Source organism: Bubalus bubalis, chromosome X (genome assembly GCF_019923935.1).
Source record: "Bubalus bubalis isolate 160015118507 breed Murrah chromosome X, NDDB_SH_1, whole genome shotgun sequence".
NCBI classification, from domain to species: Eukaryota; Metazoa; Chordata; class Mammalia; order Artiodactyla; family Bovidae; genus Bubalus; species Bubalus bubalis.
Genome location: NC_059181.1, coordinates 37,193,660 through 37,213,172, shown reverse-complemented (window position 1 = coordinate 37,213,172; position 19,513 = coordinate 37,193,660). Strand labels below are relative to the sequence as shown.

General features: G+C 39.8%; 1 protein-coding gene across 1 annotated transcript in view; it reads right to left on the bottom strand.

Annotated features, from left to right (window-relative positions):
• LOC102415288 (cytochrome b-245 heavy chain) overlaps positions 1-13,016 on the bottom strand; it is a 33,990-nt gene extending 20,974 nt beyond the window's left edge. Inside the window, exons 1-5 of the mRNA XM_006066433.4 lie at positions 12,861-13,016; positions 10,556-10,651; positions 9,069-9,179; positions 2,102-2,186; positions 1,165-1,310 (exon numbers count right to left, since the gene is read on the bottom strand). Of these exons, the coding sequence (XP_006066495.1) occupies positions 1,165-1,310; positions 2,102-2,186; positions 9,069-9,179; positions 10,556-10,651; positions 12,861-12,905 (483 nt within the window). The 5' untranslated portion in view covers positions 12,906-13,016. The remainder of the gene's footprint in view (positions 1-1,164; positions 1,311-2,101; positions 2,187-9,068; positions 9,180-10,555; positions 10,652-12,860) is intronic.
• Positions 13,017-19,513: the final 6,497 nt, after the last annotated feature.

Sequence of the window (19,513 nt, the reverse complement as noted above, 5' to 3'; positions counted from 1 at the left end):
GCAGTGCCGCCTCTATGTATCATTGTATACATAAAAGAAAAGTCATCCAAGACATCATAGAAAAGAATTCCTATTTTATTTGATGCTGTTTAATTCTGTCCCTAAATAGATCACGTTTTTTAATATCAGCCTGACGATAATGATTTCTGCAAAATTAAAGGACTTTTTTTGTAATCTAATGGACAAGAAAATGTGTTTAGAATTCAGTGTATAGTGAGTGATTTGATTCAGCTATCCTACCCAATGACTGGGCACATGAAGATGATTTTGACCTTCTCCCTCTGAGTGTAGAAGGCTCTAGCAACTACTGGAAGGGAAGAAATCCTTGCCTATGGATTGCCCATATGGCTGCTGCTGGAGCAATTAGCAGACAGAGGCCACCTCTCAGATGTTGTAAGCAAGGAAGAGGAAAAGCATTGCTGATGGGTGTCAGCTGGTGGCTGACCTGGTATTAACACCTCAGCCAGAAGCTTCCCTATTTCACATAAACAGTTTCATAGAACACCAACATCAGACAAGGTCATTCTGTGACCTTGTCATTCAAGACCAGTCAAGACAAACACATGCATGACTGCTGCTTCTTAGCCTATTACAGACTTAGCCCCATTCTTCTGCCTCCTAGAAAAAAAAAATTATTAAGATACCTAATGCTGGAACTATCCCCAATTCTGGACTGAATCTGACCCAGAGCAAATGCTTGTTTTCTGAAACCCCTCCCAAATCATCTGACACAAATCCCACAACAAGCCTTTCTCAACATCCTCCTGAGAAACCCCAGATTTCCTCAGAGTGTGAGGTTTCTTTGCTGCAGTAAGTAATAAACCCAAGTTTGTTTGACTAGACGATGTTTCTGGCTTTCTTTGACTGCTGGGCCTTGTGAAGGATAAGCCTGAGTTGCTCCAGGCTTCATGTATACTCGTTCTTACAGGCGAGTTTAAGAAACTGGAAAACATCTCGTGACCTTCAACATTTAGCATCAAGAGTATGGGAGGCATTTTTTTCTGTGCCCACATTCTTAGAACCTACAGACCTGGCCCTCTGATATAGTTAGTCTACTTTTGTCATTGTTGCTGTTCTGATCAAGTAAAATTGTTCACTCACTGAAATCTAATCCTCAGTTTTAATAGTCTAGAGAACATCTGAATTAGGAAATTAGAGGCTTACCTTGATTCTCTGTCGAACAAAATTGAGGTAAGTTTCACCAGGCTTATCTCCAATGTCAGAGAGTGCTATTGAATAAGGATCAGAATTGTTGACTCGGGCATTCACACACCACTCCACATTAAATAGATGTGCAATGGTGTGAATTGCTAAAGAGAGCAGAGAAGAGAAACAAAGAGGGTGAGTGGTATACATAATTTTATTTGGAGCTGAGTTTCTGGCTATAGTCCCTGTGTGTGTGTATGTATGTCTGTGTGGTGCTCAGTCGCTCAGTCATGTCTGACTCATTGTGATCCCATGGACTGTAGCCTGCCAGGCTTCTCTGTCCAAGGAATTTTCCAGGAAGAATACTGGAGTGGGTTGCCATTTCCTGACTCTATAATAAAGTAGTGGAGATTTGATAAGGATCCCTTCTTACACCAACACCACTTTCTTAGTAATTATAATAATAAAACAAAATATTTAACACATATAAATACATGAATACTATTATATATACACATACAAAAAATAATACAAATAAAATGTTTAGCTTATAATGTCTATCTTAGATTCTCAATTTATGGGCTATGGTCCTTGTAGGGTTACTGCAAGAAATCCATGAATCTATATGTTCAACCAAGTATTTTTTTAAAAAATGAATGAACAAAAGCTCTTATATGTGAACTAACAAACAATTTTCACATTAAAAAGTGTGGAAAAGGGGGAGTGCACTGGGATTTTATCAGAAGAGCCTTAGGGAATAACGTTTTAAGACTTGAAGGAATAAATCCTAATGTTGGGATGGCCGAAAGAGTGTTGAATATTTTTCTAACAGAACTCGTTCAAAAAAATATCTCAACCTACCTGCAAAGGCTGATCTCTTATTTTAAAAGTATCTTAGAGGGAATACTCTGGTTCCAAGTTTTCTTTGCAATCTCAAATATCTGAATGAACTTACCAGTGTGAAGTGCAATCATCCATGCCACCATTTTATGAAAGGTGAGGTTCCTGTCCAGTTGTCTCCGAATTCTTGTTGAGCAGCACTTTGGATTAAAGGGAAAAATAGTAATTGTTAACAAGAAAGTTTTCTCTGTGCCAGATACTAGACACATATTTTCTCATTTAATTATTACAACCAATTCTCTAAAAAAAAAAACCAAACCTATATCATCCTACCCATTTGACAGATAAGAAAACTGAGGCTCAGATAGGTCAAACAGCCAATGAGTAGCATGGTTGGCTTAAACAATGTTTTAGATTCTCATACTATTAACATAAAAAGCCTTGCATGGAGTTCATTGCTTAATTGTATAAAATATGAGTTTGGACAGAAAGCATCTAACTACGTAGCTTCTAGTTCAGATTAATTTATTCAATAAAGAGAGGATATAGAAATTTTATAAGGACAGGAATGCCCTCAAAGATCTGAAGGTCCAGTGGGGACACAGACAAATAAACAGTTCTACAAGTGAATAGTTTTAGAATAGCACCCTTCCAGGAAATACACACTATGAAAGGTAGAAAAGTGTCCACCTGCACATGTTGATAGAGACAACAAAACAAGGGAAATCATTAAAGCAATCACAGCAAAAATAATAATAGCCAAGGGTATTTACAAAGAGCTTGTGCAGAAGTGTTTTACATGCATTGACTCATTTCATTCTTACATTCATTCTATGCGGGAGGTACCATTATTATCACCACATGACAGGCATAGAGAGGTTACCTTCCCCTAGGTTTCATAGTTAATAAGTGACAGAGTTGGCTGGGGTCTAAACCCCAGTTCCCTGATGCTAGAGATATCAACAATCTGATATTTCATACCTTTTATGATTACCTTGGCATTACAATGGAATTATGGCCAATTGGTTAGTGTAGTTTTCTTAGGAACATATGTTAGAGGCTGTGGGTTTCAATGCTTCAATCTGGATTCAGGTCATCGCCCAAAATAGAGAAAAATTCTGCTTTTTGGTTGAATCAGAACCTTGTTTTCCTGAAAAGGGGTCAAGTGCTCGCTCTGGCTGCTTTGTTTCCAAGGGTAGATGTACTGGCATATAGATTCAGAAAACTTTTAAGGAGACCAAAACAAAAAAACCCCAAAACAAAACAAAAAACTTAGGTATTATAAATAACTGGTTCTAAACATGTTTATGGAGAAGGCAATGGCACCCCACTCCAGTACTCTTGCTTGGAAAATCCCATGGATGGGGGAGCCTGGTGGGCTACAGTCCATGGGGTCGCTAAGAGTCAGACACGACTGAGCGACTTCACTTTGACTTTTCACTTTCATGCATCGGAGAAGGAAATGGCAACCCACTTCAGTATTCTTCCCTGGAGAATCCCAGGGCCAGAGGAGCCTGTTGGGCTGCCGTTTATGGGGTCGCACAGAGTCGAACATGACTGATGCGACTTAGCAGCAGCAGCAGCAAACATGTTTAATTTCAATACAGGGGTGGCGGATTCATTTTGATATTTGGCACAACTAATACAATTATGTAAAGTTTAAAAATAAAATAAAATTAAAAAAATATTTGACTTACTTATTTTTAATAAAATATTCTGGTTTTACAGAAAAAATAGAATTACATGGAAAATTGTGCTTACTCCACTATCTTGGAGTTATTTACATTTAGGGAGGGCAGGCTCTTTGGATCATGAAAGCAGATTCCTGAAACTGCAGAAATACTAGTAAGGAAGACGCATGATTCCAGAAAAAGGGAAAAAAACAATTAGGCTTTGTTGAGTGCCTTCTATGAGCCAGGCAGTTTATCCATAATCACTACACCATTTAATATAACCAGATAAATATTACTATTTTCATTTTACAGATAACAAAACTGAAGCTTCCCAGATGGCTCAGTGGTAAAAAAAAAAATCTTCCTGCCAAGCAGGAGACCCAGCTTTGATCCCTGGGTAGGGAAGATCCCCTGGAGAAGGGAATGGGAACCCACTCCAGTATTCTTGCCTGGAGAATCCCCATGGACAGAGGAGCCTGGTGGGCTACAGTCCATGGGGTTGTAAGAGTCAGACATGACTTAGTGACTAAACCACCACCATATACATTTTATTAAAAGGAAAACCAGAGACTTGTAGTCACTAATGAGTTAGTAAAATGGGGTCCTACTAGGGCACCAATCCCTCATTTTTTTCCTAGCCACCCTCTATAATGTGGTCAGGAATGGCAAACACATCCAAAGAGAAGCCATATATCATGATTATACCAGGCTTCCAGATACAATTTCCTCACTGTTTCCTGACAAGGAGGGGTGGTGGTGAGATGGTTGGTTGGGAAGGGAGGGCTTTGATGCCTGTGACTGCCCAGGGCTTTATTCTTCCTTGCTACCATGCAGATACCATTTTTATGCTTTTGAGTCACTTGTGAATTACCACTAGCCACCCACTAATGATCCAAGCTTCCATCATGCACCATAGCTTCTTCACTGAATGACCAGTGACTTCTTTTTTTTAGAAAAATATTTATCTATTTGGCTGTGCTGGGTCTTAGTTGTGGCATGAGGGATACTCAGTAGAAGCACGCAGGATCTACTTCCCTAACCAGGGATTGAATCCTGGGCCCCCTGTATTGGGAGCATGGAGCCTTAGCTACAGGACCATCAGGGAACTTCCACTCCATTGACTTATAACGGGGAGGCCCTCTGTTACTGTCAGCTAGAGCCTTGCTCAGTCTCAATAAGCTAACATTCAAGTGCTAGGGAGATTACTGAGTCACCTTGGCAGATTTCTACGCTTGATTCAAACTGCAAGAGTAAAAAAATTTTAAAAAGTTGAGAAACAGAACTACAAAGAAGTGCATATTTAATGGAGCATAACATTAGCTTCTGTAACATGAGTGTTACGGAAACTTTAAAGTTCTATTTTATGTTCACCTGGTCTCACCACAAATGCCATAAATGAATCTGAATTAGGTATCTATATGCAATTTGAGAGAAATTGCAAAGCCAGCCTTGACTCTACAGAACTCAGGCAAAGAAGCTGACAGAAACCTGGAAGCATTAGAATATGCGATAAATATGAAGATCACCACTGGATTCGTATAGCACTGTCTATAATTTTAAAATCCATGTTTATCTTCTATCTCTTTCATAAAACTCTAAGCTCTCTGAGCTCATGGCTCATCCATGTCTTACCCTCTACTCACTATGTGTCCCTGTGCCTAGCACATAGTTAGCACTCAACAAATATTTGTTCAGTGACAACTCACTAGTTGACAGACTTAGTCAATTAATACAATTTTAGAATATCATTCATATCTGTTCTTACATTCACATTATTTCATTTGCTTTTTAGCTAAAAACAACAACAAAGAGAAAAAAAAAACAACAACTATGAGACAGGAAGTCTAAGAGCCTTGCTCTGGACCACATGTTGGATAGAGGGCTACGTTGAGAGCTTCTGACTCTCAGGCTATATAAGGTTATAGAAAAGAGCTCACTCTCTCACATTTCTGTTTCTTTCTGATCTTCAGACTAGAACTTCCATCCAAGCTGAGGTTGTTAAGGTTTCTTTAGGGACGTCTGTCTGCTGAATCCCACTGTTCCCCATTTCCCTCAACAGAGCAGGCTCAGAGAGTTTACCCCTATCTTCCCTGGGAAAGGCCAACCCTGGGGTTTTCTTTCTCCAGCTAACCAGAAGGATTATAAAACCAGCTCTAAAGGATTAAGACCATTAGACACTGAAGTTCTGTGACTGTTTAGTTTTCATAAAGGCCAACTAATAAATCCTTGAATCGACAACATCCTTGCCACTTCTAGGTTAGGTTCTTCAGCCTGACCAAACATTCATATAATTTGATGGACTTCCTAAGACTATAACAGCACCACAAGAGTTTTGAGTTTAGGTGCCAAGTGGGAAAATGAACAGGCTCTGGGGGCACAAACACCTGGGTTGGAACCTCAACACTCTCACTGAATTTCATCCCCACCTCACTGGCCTGACATGCAGATTTCATGGAGGTAAGGTTTATGAAGACTCAGTAAGTGACAGCTGTTTCCGTTTCCAATGAGTCACAGTATGTCCACTCATTTTAATTCCAATCAAAAAAGAAGGTTCTTTGCCAAGTTCACATTTCAGGTTGGGAAATCTGGAAGGAAGGACACACCCCATCTATAAAAGAATGTTACTTGCTCCTCATTTTTGAAAAATGCATTCTTTGATGTACAGGTCTCTCGTTAGAGAGCCGAACTTCTCTGCAATTTGAAGAACAGCCTCATTTCACCCTTGTCTTTAGAGACCCTCATTAGAATCTTCACTCCCTTAAGGTCACAGGAACCCTAAAAGTGGGCATTACAACATGTGCTGATCATAGCCACGAAATGGCAGTGCAATCTGAGCCTGTGGAGTAACAAGGATTTCTTAACAGGCTGTCCTGGTGAAAACACTGCCTGTTTCTCAGGGTTTACTTCCTCTAAATAGAAACTATTTGAACAGGAGGTATTGGGGGAGAATAAAACAGCTACAGTCCCTGAACTTCATTTAGAAAATGTCCAGATGTTGTACTTTACAGGTCACCCTTCAAGAAAACTTTTCAATTGCCATATGATCCAGCAATTCCACTCCTTGGCATATATCCAGACAAAACTATAATGCAAAAAGATATGTACCCCTATGTTCATAGAAGCACTGTTTACAGTATCTGAGACATGGAAACAACCTAAATAAATGTTCATCAGCAGATGAATGCATAAAGAAGATGTGGTACACATATACAATGAAATATTATTCAGCCATAAAAAGAACGAAATGCAGCACATAGATGCACCTAGAGATCATCATACAAGTGAAAAAAGTCAGAAAGAGAAAGAAAAATCCCATATATGTGGAATCTAAAATATGACACAAATGAACCTATCTACAAACAGAAATGGAATTGCAGAAATAGAGAACAGACATGCAGTTGCCAAAAGGGAGGAGTGTTGGCGAGGGATGGAGTTCGGTACTAGCAGACATAAATCATTACATTTAGAATGGATGAACAACAAGGTCCTACCGTAGAGAGCAGGGAACTATAGTCAGTGTCCTGTGATAAACTAGAATGGAAGAGAATATAAAGGAGAATGTATATATATGTATAACTTAGTCACTTTGGTATACAGTGTAGATTAACACAACACTGTAAATCAATTATACTTCAATAAAAAAGAAAACTTTTCCATCAAATGGAGTTCTACCTCTGTGGTTTCTTAGGTTGAGAAGATTATTTTGGAAATCCTTGTGATCAATGTGTTAGTTATGGCTTGTTAACCCTATATTTGTAAATCAAGTGTTGTATTGCTCTTAAAAAAAAAATCTCTTTAGGATCAATGTGAATTTAGTAAGACTAAGGAAAAGCGAGGTAGAGTTCAAGGCAAGTTCTAATTGTTATTGACAGTTTAGATCACTTTCCTTCCCCCACGGAGTCACTGATTATCAATTAAGATTAACACCTAAGCTATACATTTCAGATCCAAGTTTACTAGCAAAGCTCCAACTTGACCTCAGGTATCTACCATTTAAAATCCTTCACTCTCATCAAAGTAGATTGCTTGCTTCTCTCCACTATAAATGACTTCTATTTAATAGGTAATTTTTTAAAAAGCTAGTTAATATAAAAGGAACATTTTATTAAAAGGAAAAACAGAGGCTGCATGCGTGCTAAGTCATGTCCAACTCTTTGCAACCGCATGAACTGTAGCTCACCAGGCTCCTCTGTCCATGGGATTTTCCAGGCAAGAATACTGGAGTGGGTTGCCATTTCCTAATCCAGGGAATCTTCCTGACTCAGGGATTGAACCTGGGTCTCCTGCATTGCAGGCAGGTTCTTTACCACTGAGCCAGCAGGGAAGCCCCCAAACAGAGGCAACTAGTCACTAATGAGCAGTGGAATGGGTCCTCCCAGGCATCAGTCCCTAAGTTTGGAAGAGCTACCCTCTGTGGTGTGGTCAGGAATGGCCAACACAGCCAAAGAGAAGCCACAAGTCATGATCACACAGGACTTTCAATATGATTTCTTCACCATTTCCTGTGCTTTATATCTTCTACAGGCTTATTTTTATCCTTTATGCCCGTATCTGATGCCACCTTCTCTAAGAATTCTTTTTTCATCCCCTGCACCACTTGATACAATTTCCTTTGCCTTTGCTTGATTCCCTGTAGCTCCTTCTTTGTAACATTTTGTGGGACCCATCACATTTTCCTTTGTATCATATTTGAGTATGTATGTAGATTCCAAGTTCCTTGCTTCTCATCTTTGTATAACAATAAGACATTTGTATGCCATTTTACAGATTACAAAAGTCCTTCCTACATAATCTTTTTTTCTTCCAGCATAGTATATTAGGGGTTCAGTAGACTGTTGAAGCGAGGGTGAAGGAGCCTGGGGCATTTAGAAAGCTCTGAACTCCTCAATTCCATGGACCAAACACCTGTCACATTCATTACATAGTGACTCATGGCTCATTGTTCCCATCTTCTTGGGATATTATCCATCAAAGAGATTTTCTCTGATTTAAACATTTTGAAAAACATGACACTATGAGATTAATCCCCAAATTTCACATCAGTCTCATAAATTTCTATATGTATACATATATATATATGTCATATTATGTATATCTGTGTGTGTGTGTACATGTACTTTTTTGCTATTGTGGAAGTATAGGTAGATTGGTTGTTTTGTTTTTTGGGGGCGGGGTTTGTTTTGTTTTCAATGTCTGTTCCAGGTTAAAAAGTTGTCTCAGGGAGCTCCATTGACAGATAATATAAAAATAAACTAGAGAATCAAGCATGGCTTGATTGTACATGAATGAATATTGTACAGTGGTTGGAATTCTCATAAACCCTTGGTTTGCTTTTCCTATAAAAGGGCGTTGAGCTTGATGGCCTTCGAAATTTTGAGGAACTCAAACTTTGTAAACGTTGGTTCTTACCGCACTGGAGCCCCTGAGGAAGGAGAGCAGATTTCGACAGACAGGCAGCAGAATCAGCATGCAGTTGAAATTCAGGCAGGCTGCAGGGGCTCTGGCCAGGGCCAGCGCTGACTGGAAAGGGCAGAATGAAAAGCAGGTGACTCCTGTGAGCCCAGAACACCCCCCCATCTCACTTCGGCCCCCCAACCCCCAGGCTTCCCAGCAAGCATGAGGACCACATTCCAGAGACATCAAGTTATCTGGGAATGAAGGTTCTTCAGAGCCAAGGATTTATTTTTAAGGTCTCGCTCCCCACCCCAACATTCTTATTCTGAACATTTTCAAACACAAAGAGAATCTGAAATAATTTCACAATGAATACCTGTTTATTCATCTCCCAGATTCTACCTTTTACATTTTATGAAGCTTGCTTTAGCACATGTCCATTAATCTATCCATTCATCTGCCTACCTCTGTATCCATCAATGCATCTTATTTTTGATGCATTTCCAAGTTGCAGACATCAGTTCACTTCCTCCTAAATACTTTGGTATGCATATCATTAATTAGAGTTCAATATAGAAACTGGGGCTTTGTAAAGAAGATTTTCTTAGCACTTAGACTAACCTCAACAGTAACTAAGTAGGTATGGTGTAATGCTTTGACATTAAAACTGTTCCTTGTAATGCCTAAAGAAATTGCATATATGCAATTAAATATGGGGGGAGGAAAATGCAAAAGGAAATCATCCTTTTAAGCATCAACCTGAATAAATTAACAACAATTATAATAACATAGTATAATTATATGCTATAATATTTACGCATATGATGCATAATACATATTATAATTAGTATCATTAAGTAATCAATTTGTGGTTTCAGCATGATGTAACAATTGACATCCTCTGAGGCAGCCCTAATTGTAATTATTTTGTTTATGATGAAGAAGAACTCTGGCAGTTCAAGGAAACTGAGAATGCTAATGGACCCAAGGAAACGCAGGGGCCTTTGCTCCACCAGTCTAGTCAACGGATGTGACCTTTGAGCAAGTTCCTCAAAGGCTCCATATGTAGGGAGAGGCTTATTTCCTGAAGATTATTTCATAACATGTCACTAGGGCTTTTCATGAAAAAAAGTAGTAGGAATCAGATGATTTAGAGAATACAGAAAGTCCCACTTGTGCTACCTGTGTCACCCTGGATGGGTCTCTTCAACCTGGCCATCTATTCCAGAGTCAGTATTAGATTTCTCCTTTAAGCTAAACAGATGCACAGTAGTTCTTGGGAGGGGAAGGTTGCTGCTGGGACCTTCTGCCACCCTTTTGTTTGTCCCACACTGGAAGACCTAAAGACTCTTGCTCAGGGGGTTGCAATGGAGGGACTGAGGCCGATGGTGCTGTTGGGTTGGTCAGAATATTTCTTTAAAATGTTAAGAGGAATAGGAACAAGAATCTCTGATTAGACATGGGAGCCAGTCAATAACATGGGAAATGGAACTTATACTTACCCCAAGAAGTTTTCGAGTGTAAAAGAACTTATCTGGGATATCATAAACCCGGTAGTACCAGACAAAGAGGAAGACGTTCATCCCCAGCCATACCAGCTGCACAAATAGAAATGGTTGCGTGAAGTTTTCAAGTTTCAACAGACAAATTTCACACCAGGTTGGAGTCAGACCAGGGTCAAGACTTCCCCATGGACAGCCCTCAATAAAGGTGGTTACAAAGCTGGGTGGAACCAGCTTCGAACCAGCTCTTTCCTGCAAAGGTGTCTCTGCACTTTGGCAGTAACCTTTGCACTCTGTCTTGTCCCCTGTGATTGTTCTACTACTTGGCCACTATGCTGTTATTATCTGTCTATCTCTTCTTGTTTCTTTCTCCTTCTCTTAGGTTGATAGATGATAGCAAGTGACTTGAAGGGAAAGGAATCTGTTACTATGCTGTCTCTCACATCAGGAAGACTCTGTGTTCTATTCTCAATTCTCACAGGTGGAAGATCTCCCTCCATTACACAGCATCTTGCCCCAGTTAGTGGGAGTCTCCTCAGCTAAAATGGCAAGTCTTTAATTCTACTTGATGAATTTTGCTTCAAGTGAGCATCAATGAGGGGATGACTGCATGCTAAGTTGCTTCAGTCATATCTGACTCTTTGTGACCCTATGGACCGTAGCCTGCCAGGCTCTTCTGTCCATGGGATTCCCCAGGCAAGAGTACTGGAGTGGGTTGCTATGTCCTCGTCCAGGAGATCTTCCTAGCCCAGGGAATGAACCTGCATCTCTTGTGTCTCCTTCATTGGCAGGCAGGTTCTTTTCCAATAGAGCCACTTGGGAAGCCCAAGGGGATGAGAGGCATGGGATTTATTATTATTATTAAAAGGAGATTCTTCTAGACTGTGAGTGTTGATTTCATCTCAAGCACTGATTGCATCCAACAATGACTCTGCCGGGTGCTCCACCTTCAGGTCCCCAGTGGCTATCTTTTCTTAACTGAGCTTTCAGTTTATTTAATGTCCTTCAATGCTGGAAAATAGTCTCTCTTTACAAAGAAGAAGGTGCTAAAGCCACTTCTCCATTTCCTAACTTTGTCATGTTTACTCTTGATTTCCAAGCTGTGTCTTCACTTTCAAGTATATGAATACATAATTTAGATGGAGGTCATTTCCCTGGGAAAACTGTGGTAAGGGCTAAAAGTATAATTTGAACTTAGTTTCTATAGGAGTCATCTGTTCTTAAAACAGAAATGAGAAATCAACTTAAGAGCTTTGAGTCCTCAGAACAATTCTGCATTTTGTTAGTGTTAATTTGGTTTGATTTTTTTAATGAAAAAAATATTGTGGCTTTTATTTTATTTGTGCCACTTGTTTCTACCTCTCCAGCTAAAAAAGTCATATTTACTTCATGACAATTCTTTCAAAAATTTCATTCATAGGTGTCCTTTGAAAAAATCTGGATAATACTTTCATTGGCTACTGGAAAAGCTACTTATAAATCATATTTCTATCTTCCCAACCACTGTGATTGCTTTGCTGAGACCACCACCTTAAAATAATAGTTAATATTTGTTATGTTAAAAACTAAAGAAATCAACATGTCTATTAGAAAAATCACCATATCTTTACTTAAAAGTTGTTTCTCATGATAGATTATATTAATTTATATATAACTATGTGTAATATATATCATACATACATTATATACATATATCTAGATAGTTTATTTCAATTTCTTTTCCTTGACTTAAAAAAAAAAACTTCATAAATAACTAAAGTTTACCTCAGAAGAAAGAAGATACTTCTTAAAAAGAGAAAATTGAGAAATTCAATTATTTTTGGTAATTACTGAAAATACAGGCCAATTTCCCAGACATCAGCCAATCTTGTATTTGTTATTTGGAAAACTGTATAAAGTTTCAATTGCCCATTTTTAGGTGGTATAAGTACATAAAAAATAGAAAAACTTGCTTCTAAGTAAACATTGTAACCAATTCATATTCAGGGATCGTTATCATGAAATGTCTTCTACTCCCACTGTGAAATGCTGGCTAATTTAGTACTTCTGTTCTTATCAGTTTAATTTAGTACTTCTAAAAAATTCCAGAAATAAACTAGGCGAAATGAGCCCCTAGATACATTCCTTCCATGAGTAAATGTGGAAGAATGGACTCATTCTATATCCATCAGATGGATGCATGTTCACATAAATAAGTTTCAACACAATTTCTCAAACGAATGAAATAAAGCTTTGCTCTATTTTCATTTTCAAGAGAACATAGACAAGTTAGAGAATTTGTAATTTCTTTCTTATTGGTACTTACAATGACAAAGATGGAGATGCCCTCATTCACAGCCCAGTTCCCCATGGTAGCAGAGGTTCAATGCCTTGAGTTTGCCTTTCTTCTCTGCTATGCTTCTTCTTCCCATGAGGAAATGAAAACAGCAGCCTTGGGGCAATCTGTTTCCTTTTCTATTATCAGAAATTAGCTAATCATTGGTCAACTGAAGAGCTTGTTTCCATAACAAATTTAAATTTTTAAACCACAAAAAAAAAAGACAGAAAAAAAAGTCTACAATGATCCAATCACAATTAAACATAGTGAGAAATGAAACTAATTTCTACAACTTAGAGACAAATAACAGTGTAATTCATAGTGAATTACACAGTGAATTAATTTTTGGACTGACTGGTTAGCAAATGGCAATTTTTAAAAAGTCACCCAACTAGCCATGACTTCGTGTTAGGTAAAAAAAAAAAAAAAAAAAAAATTAGATAGATGTGATCTTTTTTGATAGGCTGGAGCAGCATTTATAATCTTACTGAGAAAAATAATAACAATAGTGATGGCTGATATTTATACCATGCTTACATTATGCCAATTTTCTAAGATACACATACACACACACATACACACACACACACACATATATAAGTTGATACACATCTATGTGTGTGTCTACACACAAAGACACCCATATACACACATATATAAATTCAGTATGTAAATAAATTAATTTGATTCTAATATTCTACCTTATAAAGTAGTTTCTATTATTATGATTACATTTACAGATGAGGAAACTGAGACCCAGAGCAGTTAAGTTACTTGGCCAAGGTCATACAATTAGGAAACTGTGGAGTTGGGATTTGAAAGCCAAGTAATTTGGCCATACTTTGACCATGATACCAAAATAAAAAAGCCTGACAGTGGCAACCCCATCCCAAATCACTTCCAATACAACTATGGGCAAAGAAAACAACAAACAGGCCAAAATGTTTGGATGGCTGTAGTAGTCCCAGGTTGACAGGTCATTTTTCTAGGCAGGGTAGGTAAACAGGGTCAGAACAAAGCTATGTTCGAGGTGGTGGATGTCAAAAGTCAGATTTAGCATCCCCCCCAACCCCCGCCCGACTCCCACCCAGTCTTCAGGACATGAAAGAGACAAGGGTAGGGTGGTAACGCCGCTATGAGTTCAAAGTTGACTAATTGCATCAAGGTGGTTGTAGAACAGCTAGAGTAGAGAGGTAAAAGAAGAAACTGGAGGAGCAAAAGGGAAAAAGAAGAAAAAAGAGAGAGAGAGAGGCCTGAACTATTTGGGTTGGTGTCTACTGAAGCACTTGAGACAACCTGCAGAATTGTGACCATGAGTAAAGTAATTATTTTTCACCTTTTAATATTTAAGGAAAGGTACTCAACCGTGACTTTCTGCATGGCTCTTGAATCATGCGTAACCCACATCAAGGACAATCAGCTTCATGGTTCAGTTACACACAGAGATGAATTCAAAGAAACACAGACAATCAAGTTATGTGTCAGTAATTTGCCTCTCTGCTCTGGGATCTATTCCTCACCCTTTCCTTGTTCTGTTCTGTTTTAGAGAGAGTTGTATTTGCCAGGCTCCTTGGCCCACTGGCTTCTGGGATGTTCAGTTAAACTGGAGGATGAGGAGCAGGCGAGGAATCAGAGTGCTTCTTCCCCTGGCTTTCGGCTTCAAGAGGGGTCTCAGAAGTGCTTGCCTTTAACCAGAAACTCCAGCTCCCACCAGTCACCCTTTGTCCCTGTGGCCTGAGCTCCTGCTTGCCATCACCACTATACGTCCAGCTCCTACCAGATGGCCATCGCTTCTGGGCTTGAGTTACACCAACTCCTCCCAGGTTCCCTCCAACCCGGAGGGTGGTCACCACTTCCTGTAGCTGTTAATCTTTATGTTGCCTCTGTACCCATGTTGGGATTCTCCAGTTTCACATCATCCATGTAACAAATCCCTGGTGTGAAATTACCTCTGTTGAAACAGGGTGGTTTCTGTTTTTCTGACTGAACTTTGCCTGATACAGAAAGTAATTCAGACCTGTACTCATTTTCTCATGGAATTAAAGAAGTGAGGCATGTATGCCTAAAGAGGAATAAACACCTTAAAATCTGCTCTCTCTCTTCCTGCTACTCTCAAACTCTTCCACAGGGATGATTCCTGCCCCATCAGGGTCTTTGAAATTTACCAAAGTAGTCCATCGACAGATGAAGATGTGCTACATAAATACAATGGAATATTGTGCTGTGCTTAGTTGCTCAGTTGTATCTGACTCTTTGTGACGCTATGGACTGTAGCCCACCAGGCTATACAGTCCATGGGATTCTCCAGGCAAGAATACTGGAGTGGGTTGCCATACTCTACTCCAGGGGATCTTCCCAACCCAGGGATCAAAGCCAGGTTTCCTCCTCTGCAGGCAGATTCTTTACCATCTGAGCCACCAGGGAAGCATATTACTCAGCCATAAAAAGGAAAGAAATTGGGTCATTTATAGAGATGTGGATGGACCTAGAGTCTGTCATATAGACTGAAGTAAATCAGAAAGAGAAAAACAAGTATCATATATTAATGCATATATGTGGAATCTAGAAAATTGGTTCAGATGAATCTATTTGTAGGGCAGGAATAGAGATGCAGATGTAGAGATTGGACGAGTGGACATGGTGGGGTGATGGGATGAATTGGGAGATTAGGACTGACATATACACTACCATGTGTAAAACAGATGGCTAGTGGGAACCTGCCATACAGGGAGCTCAGCTTGGTGGTCTGAGGTGGTCTAGGTCTTGGTGACCTAGAGGGGGAGGGGGTGTGTGTGTGAGGGAGGTCCAAGAGAGAGAAGATATATATATATACACACACACATATAGCTGATTCACTTCGTTGTACAGCAGAAACCTACACTACATTGTACAGCAACTATACCCCAATTAAAAAAAAAAAACAAAACTTGCCAAAGTCTTCCCCTCTCCACCCCTCCCCGCTTCTCTCTTTCCTAACCTACGGGCTGATCATCCCTTTACCCTACCTATCTTAAACTTCAAGTCTCTCCCACATTTTGTCATCTACCTCCCAAGGACCATGCTCTGCTGGGGCAGCAATTGCAAGGGGACCATAGATACTCATATACTAGGAAATAATGCTCCTTGAACATTTCCTAACTCCTTTCCCCTCCCTCCACAGTTTGAGAAGAAAATTCAAAAAAGAAAGAATATTTTTATGGGTGATCAACCATTCCTTCCTATGGCTTCTTTTTTCTCCTTTATAAAAATAATCACAGGGCTGTGAGTAGAGATGTCTTGAGAGACTTAGGAACCTCAATCAGTTTCACAGTTGGAGGAAGAGAGCTCAGTTGCAATGAAGAGTAAAATCGTTCTTTTATAGCAAGTAACTTCCCTTTTGAGAACACTGTTCAAGTTAATTTCAATGCTCTCTGCTCTTGAAAAGACAAGCAGGAAGTTTGATAAAGGAGCAACAGGTATTGGCTGACTGGTATTGACTGGACATGGAGAATGAAGAAAATTGAACCTCTATGCATCAGCTAATAGTTTATCTTCTCCCGGTCACTTGGGTTTCCATTGCCTCCTAAGCTGTTAGTGTCAAGTTAGACTGTGATAAATGCAAGAAAGTGTTCAACCCTTCTAGCAGGCAGTAATGACAATGACCAACACCATCAGCTTGTGATTGAAATCCTAGACACCTCTTGCAGAGGGAAAAAAGAGAGACAGACCCATGTCTCTAGGAGATCCCTAGATTTTGCATTCTGAGTATAATTCTTTCCCGATTTGTCAAATTAAAAAAGTATGTGAAAGTGAAAGTTGTGCAGTCATGTTTGACTCCTTGTGACCCCATGGACTACAGCCCGCCAGGCTCCTCTGTCCATGGAATTCTCCAGACAAGAATACTGAAGTGAGTAGCCATTCCCTTCTCCAGAGCATCTTTCTGACCCAGGGATTGAACCTGGGTCTTCCGCACTGCAGGCAGATTCTTTGCTGTATGAGCCACCAGGGAAGCTTTGTCAAATTAAAAAAAAAAAAAGTATGCGAAAGTTATTTCCAGAAGGATGTATGGAATGGTGAAGAAGGATAGGTACGTTACTGCACCAAGATTCCTGAAAAATTTCATTCCTGGTAATGATGAAAAATGGATTATCTCTACTGTGCAAACTATTCTTTTCAGAACTACCATGTTCCCACTCTCTATCCATCCATGAGGTATGTGGCCCCACTTCCCTTGCTTAAGGATGACTAATGAGAGGACCTCATCCTCCTAGAAATAGTAACTGTCTCAGGGATGGGCACTTGACCCAAATGAGAGTTCTTTTTGCACAAGGAGGGAATTTTTAGGGTCTATGGAGATGAGACAGCAAAGCTCTTCTTTCTTTGTTCTTTGTGAATATGCATGTCTGCTGCTGCCACTGACCATCTCTACTACTTTGTGCCAATAAGCTGCATAAGAATCATGCCAACACAAAATCAGATCAGTAGTTGGGGAAGGAGTGAGAGGTCTGGAGACAAATATAACAGCATTTGTTTTCTGGGTCTGATCTACCTGAGACACTTGGATATCTCAGTTATTCTCACAGATTGGGTTCCCTGGAAGTACATTACAAGTTGGAGATTACTGCTGAGGAGTTTGATCTGAGAGTGTCTTTGGAGGCATGCACCCACGTAAAGGAAGGAAAAATAAGAAAACAGCAGTGGGCAAAAGGAGAAGCTGAATTATCATGTGGTCATAAGAAGGCTTCAGCAACCCTGTGGGGAGATGTGAAGCTGCGATGACTGGATGATCTTGGGCAAGACAGTTGCTCTTCACTAAGACACTCCCTGGAGGTGTAGACAGCAGGGGACTAAGTCTTTCACTTTTGAAGTTGCCACATTATAGTATCCAACCCAGTTACACAAGCCATAAATTCCTATTTTTAAGGGGAAGAAAAAACAGTTTGAGTTGGCTTTCTACCACTTATACCTAGAAGGGTTCCTACTAAAGCATGTTGTAATGGTAACCACTTTTATTCCATAACCACAGTCTCAAAGGTTAGTGAAAGTTGAATAAGGCTGCTGGAATGGGATCCAGATAGTCTATTTCTTGTTTGAAGGAGAAAAAAGAGTAAAAGAAGAGACAGGGAGGAAGGGGTAATTTACTGATGTAGGTGATTAGAGGCATTAAGAACATGGTTTTACCTGATACTTTATTTATTAGAAAGTGAAAATGTCTGGTGATGAGGATTTAAAATTTAACTCTTTAGATTGTGATTTGCATACATTTATTCACAAGAATAAGGAAGAAAATGAGGAAAGCTTACCTATTTTCTCTCACTAATCACTGATTTGAATTTAAAACTTTCGAGGACACTTCCTGAGTAAATAATTTTTTTTCTTGAAAAAAATCTATTTTTACAGACTTTAGCTAGGTCCTAACAATAGCTAACATTTGTAAAGCATTTTACACATGCCAAGTGCCTGATGTGCTTTATCTCATTCACTTTTCACAGTCATATTATGAAGTGTGCAAACTTATCATGTCCATTTGAAGTAGGATGAATATTGTGTGTTAGTCACTCAGTTGCGTCCGACTCTATGCGACCCCATGGACTGTAGTCCCCCAGGCTCCTTCGTCCATGGAATTCTCCAGGCAAATATACTGGAATGGGTTGCCATTTCCTTCTCCAGGGCATCTTCCTGACCCAGGATCAAACTGAGGTCTCTTGCACTGCAGGCGAGTTCTTTACCATCTGAGCCACCAGGGAAGGTATTGCCCCCCCCCCCCCCCGCCCCAGCCAAAATGTCTAGGTACTGATTCCCAGAACTTATGAATATGTTACTTTACATGGTTAAAGTAACTTTAACTTTGCTTTGAAGACATGATTGAGTTAAAAATTTTGAGATGGGGAAATTATTAGGGATTATTCTGAGTAGGCCAATGTAATCCCAAGGGCCCTTATTCGAAGGAGGCAGGAGGTTCAGATGCATTGAGAAACGATGTGAGGGATGAGCTAGAATTCAGAGAGCAGAGAAGATGCTATGTGGCTGACTTCCAAGATGGAGGAAGAAGCCCTGAACAAAGGAATGCAAGGAACGCAGCTCTAGAATCTCTAAGAGGCAAGGAAAGAGATTTTCTTCTGGAGCCTCCAGAAGGAATGCAGGCCTGCTGACACCTTGATTTTAACCCCATGAAAGGGATTCCAGACCTCTGACCTCCAGAACTGCAAGAAAGTAAGTTTGTGCTGATTTAAGCCAGTCGTTTGTGGAAATTTGTTACAGCAGCAATAGAAGACTCATATCCCTCTTTAAAGACCAGAGATAAGAGCCGTGAGGAGATAAAGTAGCTCGCCCAGAATCACACGGTTGCTTGATGCTGGAGCTGAGATTTGAATGCGGGCAGTCTGATGCATCACTGCTTATTCGCACCTCCAGAATCATTTTGTAAAGCTAGGTTTTCATTGTCAATAATAAAATCATTTATTTTGGAGCATCAGCTGCTGTCCCAAGATCCCTGGATTGAACTCTGCTATCCTGCTGTTAGTTTGCAACACATGGCTCTCCCACCTAGGACTGACCAGAATTGCCCTTGATTTCCAGTCTCCCTCTGACAGTCTAGATGTTGCAGATGGTTTCCTGCAGTAACCATTGGCATGCAGAACTGGCTCCACCCAAGAAGCCTG